Here is an 11,083-nt window from a genome sequence, read left to right as displayed (position 1 = left end):
CTCACTATGTTGCTGAGGCTGATCTTGAACTGGGCTCAAGCAATCCTCCCACCTCAGCTTCCCAAAGTGTGGGGATTACAGGAACCGAGTCACCACACCTGGCCAATTTCTATTGTTTCAAGCCACAAAATCTATGGTGGACTGTTATAGCAGCCACAGGAATCTAATAACATCAGTGAAGCTTGTTAATTGCAGACCTACAGAGCTGTAAGGTAGTAAGTTTGTGGCGTTTAAGCTACTCAAGTTTGTGATAATTTGTTACAGCAGCAATAGTAACGTAACACAGTGGCTGTGTTGAGGACACACCTTAGAACAGAGATTCTCAAGGTGGTGGGGGTGGCGACAGTTGCCGATATCATTTTTGTTTTTATTTATTTATTTATTTATTTTTGAGTTGGAGTCTCATTCTGTCACCACTCCCGGCCACCGCAGCCTCGACCTGCTGGGCTCCGGCGATCCTTCCGCCTCAGCCTTCCGAGTAGCCGGAATTACAGGCATGCGCTACCACGCCCAGCTGCTTTTTTGATTTATTGTAGAGATGAGGTCTCACTGCCCAGGTGGGTCTCGAACCCGTGGGCTCAGGCAATCCACTCACCTCAGCCTCCCAAAGGCGCGGGATTACAGGCTGAGCCACCGAGGCCGGCACATTAATTTTTATTGATATGAATTTGTATCCACCCAGAACCCCAAACCCTGATCCCTGGTCACTAGAGCACAAGAGTGGGATCAGCAGATGTTGAGCACTGCTAGAGAAGGGAGGGAGGAGAGGGGGGAAATGTGGCATCACACTGGGTACCAGGTTCATTATCAGGGGAAGAGAAGGCCAGCTAGAAACCCAAACTTAAACTGCATGCAACTTACTTATGTAATATATCCTCACATATATCCCACAACTCTAAAATAAGAAAGCGTAGAAATAAATAAAATAAAAATACAAGTATCATAACAAAAATAAAAACCTAAACACTTGGTATTTTAAAAATACAATAAAAGGCCGGTTGTGGTGGCTCATACCTATGATCCCAGCACATTGGGAGGCCGAGGTGAAATGATTGCCTGAGCCCACAGGCTCAAGACCAGCCTGGGCAACTTGGCAAGACCTCATCTCTACAATAAATCAGAAAAATTAGCCAGGCATGGTGGAACATGCCTATAGTTTCAGCTACTGAGAAGGCTGAGGCAGAAGGATCGCCTGAGCCTAACAGGTCAAGGCTTCAGTGGCCATTAGCATGCCACTGCCCTCCAGCCTGGGTGACAGAGTGAGACTCCAACTCAAAAACAAACAAACAAACAAAAAACAATAAAAACAACAATCTTCCAAATCATTCTTAAACGGATGTGAAAAATGTGAAATCTTTTTTCCCACACCTCACTACACCATTGTGCTGTGCTTGAATTTCCCACTTTCTAATATTCCCCAGGGTTGATACATAATGATTAAAATAATGAAATGCAACCACTAGCATGTATGAAATGAAATGTATGAGATGCAACTCCAAGGGAGCAGGAAAAGGTTCCATGTGAAAAACATAAAATAATCTTGTACATTTTTTAACTTTCATGTTTCTTATGAGATGTTTTGGCCTCCTGGACGAGAAGGAGTCAAACTGAGCCCATAAGAAGGTTTTTCACTTACCTATTTTCAGACAATTTATCCTAGCATGAAATTTTTGAAACAATTTTGTAATCAAGTCTGAAAACAAATTTTCAATCTCCAGATGCAGTAAAGCCTGAAGCAGAGAGAGTATGTGTATGTAAGGAATGCAAATGCCACTGTTTCATATACCCCAAGGACTTTGGTTCTTCTTATCTATTCATCTGAAGGGAGAGGAAGCCAGACTTCTAATGGTGGAATGCTTGCTTTCTTCATGATAACCAATAAAGTAATCAGAATGCCAGACCTGTTAAGTCATGTTAGCAATCAGATGTTTTGCTTCATATATAGGTGAGTTTGAAGTTGTTGGAAAGATGGTCCTGATAGACAAAGGAATTATAAGAGTCTGGCTTTAAAATCTGCATATGACAGACAGACCAGAGCCAAGAACTCATTATTCTGTTCGTTCAGTAAAAATGTGTGAACTGAAAGATAATCAAGGCAATGATGCGAAATAGCCCAGACAGGAAGGCAAAGGGGAAAAAAAAAAACATATCATGTGATTACACATCACCTCTGATTGGGAGGATAGAAGGACTTTGCTTAGGTGTCTTAATTATTGTTTATGAGAAGCATAGTAATTATTATGGTGCTCTTATGAATTAAGATAAGTGGTGTATATTGTGTTGCAGAAGAGACTTTGTATGTCTGACATGCTGATTTGTAGATAGGCATATTGAACTAAAATCGGTTCAAGTTTCAGACAATCAGCTCCCATCACTTTCTCTTGGTCATCATGCCAATGATCAACCTACAGATCAAGAGATTACTCTTCTTTCAACCACAGTCCTTCCCCCTAGTCCTTTCTAGGGCTCCTCTTCTCTGGTAAATCACCAACACATCACACACTCCTTGACTCTAATATAGAGACGCTTGGGATATAACCACTCTACAGGAGGACAACAGATACACACATAGCAAAATTGTAGAATGTCAATCAGGGATATATTAACAAGATTTTGACTTCTCTGAGTCAACCTTTTTGACCCGAGGCCAGCTAAGATATTTCCTCCTGCATTTGGGAAAAACAAGGACCTTTCCAAGTTTCTGGGCCAATCTGGAAATTAGGTCAAAGCTGCTTTCTTTGCGATCACTTGACATATCATCTTGCTATGCTTTTTCCCGTCCCCTACATCCACTTTTTGAACTGGCCTCTGTAAAGTCATAAGTGACTTTTCTAACAGTGTGCTCTTGTATCCTTTACTCTTATTTTGCCTCCCTTTTCAACTCTGGTTACTTTCTTCTCCATCATTGCTCCCTCTTATTTTAGTCTCCTCAATTGGGTAACACTCTTTTTCCCTGATCGATCTCTCTGACCTTAAGAACGCTGCATCATCATAGTTTATTTTTCTGCTAGACAACTTCTAACTCATCATAAATGAGAATTTTTTCAAGGGAGAGAAGAGACTTCTGGTCACATTGGAAAAGTAAGTTCATATTTTGGCACATTTTCTCTGCTCTAAAATGCGTATCTGAACTGAAAAACTTAGAGAAATATTCTTGTTTATCAGAAATGAACAAAAAATGTAAGTGGTGAGTGGAGGTGGAGTTATAGGTTTGTTGGGCTCTGGGTCTGGAAGCAGAAAATAGCTTGTTAGTAGAAGCAAAAAAATATGCAATGTTCTATGAGAGTTGGAGCACTGGACACAGGTTTGCTACTTGAAGTCAGATACTGGAGTGGGACTCAATGTCTTATAAAAGAAGATTGTGGGCAGAGAAACTGCTACCAATCAATGCCTGGAGCCTTTACATCCTGATAAATACATGACTGGGGAGGTAGGAAGACACAGACTCAACACTTTGACTAGCAACTGAACCAAGCTGCCTGCTGACTCAGTGACTTTATTTGCAACAGCCCAATTATCACCCTAGGGACTCCCTAAACTGTATATAAAAGGCTGTGTCCTGAATTGGGGTCTTGGAGACCAAACAGAGATATCTTCAAAACTCCTGTAGTGAGAGGAAGCAAAGAGGGAGAAAGACTATGAACATAAAATCCATTCAATTTAAAATAAACCTTCATTTTAATAACTGTAAACATTTACATGAATCTAATGGCAAAAAATAAATGGACTGATGGGACTTGTTTAATTTATTAATTTAATTGTATTAATTTAATCTAAGCAAGAATTTGAACTACATATGCTTAAGGCATTTAAGGAGAAAAGAAGGCATAAAATTTATAAGAAGACCGAGCATGGTGGCTCAAGTCTGTAATCCCAGCACTTTGAGAGGCTGAGGCGAGAGAATTGCTGGAGTCCAGGGGTTCGAGACCAACATGGGCAACTTGGAGAGACCTCGTCTCTACAATAAATCAAAAAAATTAGCCAGGCATGGTGGCACTCACCTGTAGTTCCAGCTACTTGGAAGGCTGAGGTGGAAGGATCACCCAAGCCCAGCAGGTCGAGGCTGCAGTGGTTGTGAGTATGCCACTGCACTCCAACCTGGGCAACAGAGTGAGATTCCAACTAAAAAACAAATGTATAAGAAACAAGAACTCATAAAACAGAAGTAACAAAAATGAAATCTGGAATGAAAAGGAATAAAACAGAAATCTTAGAAAATAGAACTGTGTTTCTCTTACTGTCTGACTGTGACTTTTCTTGGCTCTGAAGTCTAAGAGGATGTCATCACTTCACTCCCAAGTTCTGGGTGGTAAACTGTCACTGGATAGTTGCCAGTTGAAATTCTGTGTGTGTTGGGGGAGGGAGGATGGGGAAAGAAGTCAGACAATTTGGAAAGAGAAACCAATCAATAAACCTTCAGCTAGGCTAAAAAAAAAAAGAGAGAGTGAGAGAGAGAAGACTCAAATAAATAAAATTAGAGATGAAAAAGGAGACATTGCAACTGAAACACAAAGGATCATAAAGGACTATTATGAACAGTTATATGCCAACAAATTGGAGAATCTTTAAGAAATGCATAAATTTCTGGACACATACAACCTACTAAGACTGAATTATGAGGAAATAGAAAGTCTGAACAGCTCAATAATGAGTGAAGAGATTGGATCAGGAATAAAAGTCTCTCATCAAGGAAAAGCACAGGACTTGGTAGTTTCACTACTAAATTCTAACAAAGATTTAAATGAGAACTCACATCCTTTTTCTCTTCAATGAGGTGGCCTAGCTGGTCAGTAGCTGTGGCTGTGTGGCAGACGTAGAGTTGCAGGTTTTTGTGAAGACCCTCACAGGCAAGACCATCAACCTTGAGGTTGAGCCTTGTGATACCACTGAGAAAATAAAAGCCAAAATCTCAGACTAGGAGGGCACCCCACCAGCATCTGATATTTGCAGGCAAACAGCTGGACAATGGCTATACTCTCTCAAACTACAACATCCAGAAAGAGTCCACCCTGCACATGGTGCTTCACTTGCAAGGTGACATTATTGAACCTTTCTTCTGCCAGCTTGCCCAGAAGTACAATTGTGACCACAAGTATTAAGCATGCCTTTACCCCTGTACTTTCAACTACCACAGAAGAAATGTGGCCACACCAACAACCTGCACCCCAAGAAGAAGTTCAAATAAGACCCTTCACTAGCTCTTCTTCTCCCAAAGGCACCTCTTGGCCAGGACCATGGCCCTGGAACCTCAATAAAGTTTCCCTTTAATTGACTAGGGGAAAAAAAAGAATAACTAACACTAATTCTTCTTAAACGATTCCAAAAAATTGAAGAAGAGGACATTTTTTCAAACTCACTCTACAACACCAACGTTACCCTGATACGAAACCTAACAAGGACAACAAACAAAATAAAAGTACTGGCCAATATCTCTGATGAACATAGATGCAAAAATTCTCCACAAAGTACTAGCAAATCAAATTCAACAACACATTAAAAAGATTGTTTACCATGATCAAGTGGGTACAAGATAAATCCATCCCAGGGATGCAAGGATGGTTCAATATAAGCAAATCAATAAATGTGATACAGCACATTAACAGAAGAAAGTACATATGATCATTTCAATAGATATAGAAAGAGAATTTGACAAAATTCAGCATGACTTTACAATAAAAACGAACAGCAAATTAGGTATACAAGGAATGTTCCATTAACACAATAAAGGCCATACATGACAAATCCACAGCTTAAATCATACTGAATGGGGAAAAGCTTAAATCCTTTACTCTAATATCTGGAACTACTTTTATTCAAGATAGTACTGGAAGTCCTAGCTATAGTAATTACACAAAGGTGGAGTGCAGTGGCAGACTCATAGCCACTGCAGCCTCGACCTGCTGGGCTCCGGCGATCCTTCTGCCACAGCCTTCCAAGTAGATGGAACTACAGGTGCATGCCACCATGCCCAGCTACTTTTTGATTCATTGTAGCAATGAGGTCTTGCCAAGTTTCCCAGACTGGTCTTGAACTCCTGGTCTCAGGCAGTCCTCCCACCTCCACCTCCCAAGGACCTAGGACTGCAGGTGTAAATCATCATGACTAACTGATTCCTTCTCCTTTTTTTTTGAGTGGAAGTCTCACTCTGTCCCCAGGCTGGAGTGCAGTAGCATGCTCACAGCCACTGCAGCCTCTACCTGATCCTTCCATCTCAGCCTTCCAAGTAGCTGGAAACACAAGCATGTGCCACCATGCTTGGCTAATTTTTTTGATTTATTGTAGAGACGAGGTCTCACCAAGTTGCCCAGGCCTTGAACCCTGAACTCAAACAATCCTCTTGCCTCCACCTCCCAAAGTGCTGGGATTACAGGAATGAGCCACTGCACACGGCCTAATTCTTAAAATTAGGTCAGACAATACTATATTTAAAGAGAGTCTACATATAGTGTAGGCTTATATAAGGAAATGAAAAACATCAAATTCAGTATAATCTGTTTCTTCTGATGTAGGACGAAGGTCAGGGTCCAAAAATACCACACAGCCACCTACTTCATAATCCCTTTGACTCATTTCCACACTCCTTAGGAAAGTGATTATGGGGTGGAGAGACTTCACTGGGACATGAACAAATGTATCTATTTATTTTACCTTTTATTGCTTCTAATTAATCTTCATTATAAAACATTTTAGCTACATCTGCACTTTTTCTTTAAATATTATATATCTGAAGAAACTATGGTGAGACTTTGAGATTTATTAGGGTACATAACAAGTACTTGCACATTCATCATTTTAGTCTCATTATCATACTTTGTAGAATGGAAAATATTTCATTTGAAAATAAATTTATAAAATAAAAACAAGAAGCCATGCAGTTTGCATACGTGTTTGGATCACTGGTTCTGGAGTTAGATTGCTTGGGGGTTATTTACTAATTCTACAACTATAATTGACTCTTGAACAATGTGGGGGCTGGGAGCTGACTTCCTATGCAGCCGAAAATTCATGTATAACTTTTGACTTCTCCCAAGACTTAACTACTAATATTCTACAACCTTACTGAAAACATTAACAGTCAATTAACATATTTTATATGTTATATGTAGTATATACTGTATTATTACAATAAAATAGGCTAGAGAAAAGAAAATGTCATTCAGAAAATTGTAAGGAAGAAAAAATTATTTATTGTTCATTAAGTGGAAGTGAATTATGTTAAAGGTCTTCTTTTTGGTCAATTTCATGGTGAGTATGTTGAGGAGGAGGATTAGGAAGGAAGGGTTGGTCTTGCTGTTTCAGGGGTGGCAGAAGTGGAAGATGTAGAGAAGATAGAAGGGGAGGAAACAGAAGCAGGCACATTCCACGTAACTTTTATTGAAAAAAATCCACATATAAGTGGACCCAACCTGTGTTAAGGATCAGTCATACTACTTTTATGACTTTGGACAAGCTGCCAAACCTCTCTATGTCTGTTTCTTCATCTGTAAAATAGATGTCATCATGGTGCCTACTTCTTGGAAGTATATGAGTCTGAAATGAAAAAAAATTATATATATGCATACATATGAAGACACATATTTTAAAAATATAGATAGGTAAAAAGAATAAAACAATCTCATCCAAATCACATCAATATGTTGGTGAATAAACCTGCTTTCTTTTATTTCCTGTGGTTGTGTATGTAAATATAAACCTAATGAATCCAAGATCCTCAACAGTTTGGGGTCCAGTAATCAAAATTAATCTTTAGATAACTCAAATTCACTATTGCTACATCTCCAAAACTATGAAAGGATTTACGTACATTTCCATAATAAGGTTTCTTGACTCTCTTCCTCTTTTATCCCATTTCCTCATACCTGATGCTGTTCCATATCCCCTAGAAAACGCTTCCTCTTCTCTGGCTCAAGATACTTTCTCTCTGTACTCATATTGTGGCACTTTATTATGTAGATGTAGCCATCCTTTATTTATTTATTTATTTTTTGAGTTGGAGTCTGACTCTGTCACCCAGACTGGAGGGCAGTGGCACGTTCCCGGCCACAGCAGCCTCGACCTGCTGGGCTCAGGGGATCCTTCTGTCTCAGCCTTCCAAGTAGCTGGAACTACAAGCATGTGCCACCATGCCCAGGTAATTTTTTGATCTATTGTAGAGACAAGGTCTCACCAAGTTCCCAGGCTGTTCTTAAACCCTGTGGGCTTAGGCAATCCTCTTACCTCAGCCTCCCAAAGTGCTGAGATTATAGGCATGAGCCACTGTGCCCCACCGCCTAATCTTTAAACAATGAAAACCAGGGGAGAGCGAGAACACAGTCCCCTACTACCACAACTTATACAGTCGAGTTTCCCACATTTGGGGAAATCGCAGGGGTCAGCACATCTGGAGTGCAATGGATAAGCCTCGCTTTGGGAGAACCACCTTTGTGATCATGGTATCTCCTCTACCAGGTAAGTATTGCAGTCATCCTTTAGGTAGAAGTCCTCCTCCTTTTTCTCCCTCTTTAGCTCCAGTTTTCTCTTCATTATTCCTATTACACCTCACAAAACTGAAAGAATTTATCTGAGAAAACAGGAACATTCTTGCCTTCTTTCAAGGCAAGATGTCATTGAAGGAGATGGTGATGGTAGCTTGGTGGTCATGGTGGCAGTCACATGAAGAACCTGAGCAGACTAAGACTGAATTTGCTTCACCGGTAGAGAGAAGAAGAATGTGAATATTATGAAGTTATAATTATTTCTTATTAACATAAGTTCATACTGCTTGTATTAATTTAAAACCAACTTTTAAATTTAATACATTATGAATATTTCCCTTCTCTGTAATATTTTTTATAGCACTATTTTTTTTTTTGCATAGTATTCCACAACATGGATATATGTTTGGCTCCGATTTTTTTCTTTCTTTTTTTTTTTTTAAAGTCAGAGTCTCACTCTGTTGCCCAGGCTGGAATGTGGTGGCACAATAATGGCTCACCTCTACCATGACCTCCTGGGCTCAGGTGATCCTTCTGTCTCTGTCTCCCTAGGACCTGGGATTATAGGCATGAACGACCATGCCCAGTTAGTTTTCTTATTTTTTATTTTGTAAAGACAGGATCTTGCTATGTTGCCCAGGCTGGTCTTGAACTCTTGGACTCAAGTGATCCACCCATCTCAGCCTCTCAAAGTGCTGAAATTACGTGCCTGGCCTCCAATTTTTTAAATTACTATGACAAAACTTTGATGAGCATCCTTAGAATGCTCATATTTGTCCATAATTAAATTCTTAGAAAAGACATTGTCGAGTTCAAGAATATACCAAATATTTAGAGTTTTCAGTATTTCAGCACCAGTGCTGTTAGTCACAAATAAGCTTTTTTCACATATTTATATTTACACCTGATATCTTTAATATATTTACAATCCATAGAAATTTGGGGCAAGATTTTTGTTGGCTATTGTCTCAGCTTTCTCTACAGAGATTTAACTATAAGATACTTCAGTGGAGTGGTAAATCTGTTTTAAACATTGGGCAGATCTAGGATTACACAAAATTAATATCAAAGGACCTTTATGAGAGGATACCTTTTGATGGTCTTGTAAAGAGAGTCAGGAGATGCAGAGAAGGTAAAGGAACACTAATCTGGCAGACAGAGGACTATGTCCCAACTTCAAGTGAAGAAATGAGGCTCTTTGCTCCTGGAAACCCTGCTTCTTGATTTGTCATCCTTAGACTTCCCATGTCTGTCTCTTGGGACTGACTTTCAAAATCTCACTCAATTTACACTTTCATTGTAATTCTTAGTATGAAACAAACAATTGGGAGAGAAGAGAGTGATGGTGATGGAGAAAGAAAAAGGAAAAAAGCAAATAGTCTGCCAGATCAAGTATACAGTCACAGAAAGGAGGAAACTGGAATTCTCCAGGTTGATCACATTCAAACTCTATCAGTCAGCTCAAAAAATTCTATCTCCCCAAAGTGTTTTAGAGAATTGTCTGTGAGAGACTAGAACATTGGAACTTCTGTCTGTATTAATGACTGAACAACCCAAATTCTTGTACAACTTTGAGTCCAAATTGTACAATTTGGTACTTTCTGACTTTGTTCTGATTTTTTTCCTCCCATTTTACAGCAGAAGTTTCACAGGAATGGGAAAAAATATTTTTCCACATTCTACTAAGTCCAGCAGAGCCCAGGTTCTAGGGCTGTTGCTTTTTTTTTTTTTTTGAGTCGGAGTCTCACTCTGTCTCCCAGGCTAGAGTGCAGTGGTGTGCTCACGGCCACCGCAGCCTCGACCTGCTAGACTCAGGTGATCTTTCTACCTCAGCCTTCCAAGTAGCTGGAACAACAGGCATGTGCCACCACACCCAGCTAATTTGTTGATTTATTGTAGAGATAAGGTCTTTCCAAGTTGCTCAAGCTGGTCTTAGACCCCGAGCTCAGGTAATCCTCTTGCTTCTGCCTACCAAAGTGTTGGGATTACAGGCATGAGCCACCGCGTCCAGCTAAGGCTATTGCTCTGGCCCTCAGTGAACACTTCAGGCTTTGCCACCTAGAATATTTTCCAGGGTTCTGGTTACCTGATCGGCATTGAAGTTGTTCAAAGAGACGTTCTTCTCTTGACTAAATGTGTAGTGGGACCAGAGCTTGAGCTGCACGTCCCAGCATTCGTGAATTAGGATGGGCGGATTGGGATTCACCTTCTTCAACTCCACATAATGTTTCTCAGTGAAGTCCCTGATGCCCTGGCTGGTGGGTGAGCACTGGCTTAAATGAATGTGAATCTCACATAGGCCCAGGGTCACCACGACTCCTCGACTTGCTGAAGCTGCCGCCATCCCTCTCGTACCAAAGCTCCTGATTTATTTCTTGAGTATAACTCTTGATTCTCCAGTGAGATGATAATTTATCGGTGGCCCAGATCACATCTTATTGAAATTTCTCTCCAGTACCCAACTCAAAACCGGGCCCACATATGTTGTGGTAACATTTGGTTTAAGTGAGCATTAAGATGAAAATCCCTCAATATTAGGATTTTTAAGTTCTAACTTAATGGAGTGAGAAAAGCTAAATATTTTCTGAGGAAACCGCAGATAAAGTTGA

General features: G+C 40.1%; 1 protein-coding gene and 1 pseudogene across 1 annotated transcript; one reads left to right on the top strand and one right to left on the bottom strand.

Annotated features, from left to right (window-relative positions):
* Positions 1-1,911: 1,911 nt before the first annotated feature.
* On the top strand, positions 1,912-5,185 carry LOC110596043 (annotated as a pseudogene).
* A 5,333-nt stretch (positions 5,186-10,518) lies between these two features.
* On the bottom strand, positions 10,519-10,818 carry LOC103265401 (NADH dehydrogenase [ubiquinone] 1 alpha subcomplex subunit 2-like). Its single transcript, XM_008063073.1, has one exon. The coding sequence runs from the start codon at positions 10,816-10,818 to the stop codon at positions 10,519-10,521; it is 300 nt and encodes a 99-aa protein (XP_008061264.1).
* Between the last annotated feature and the right edge of the window lie 265 nt (positions 10,819-11,083).

Source organism: Carlito syrichta, unplaced genomic scaffold, assembly GCF_000164805.1.
Source record: "Carlito syrichta isolate Samal-C Ts95f unplaced genomic scaffold, Tarsius_syrichta-2.0.1 Scaffold98135, whole genome shotgun sequence".
In the NCBI taxonomy this organism is placed as follows: Eukaryota; Metazoa; Chordata; class Mammalia; order Primates; family Tarsiidae; genus Carlito; species Carlito syrichta.
The sequence above is the reverse complement of the archived record's forward strand: the minus strand, read 5'-3'. Positions and strand labels throughout refer to the sequence as shown.

Excerpts from the sequence above, each read along its gene's own strand:
- LOC103265401 (XM_008063073.1), bottom strand. The coding sequence starts at position 10,818 with ATGGCGGCAGCTTCAGCAAGTCGAGGAGTCGTGGTGACCCTGGGCCTA.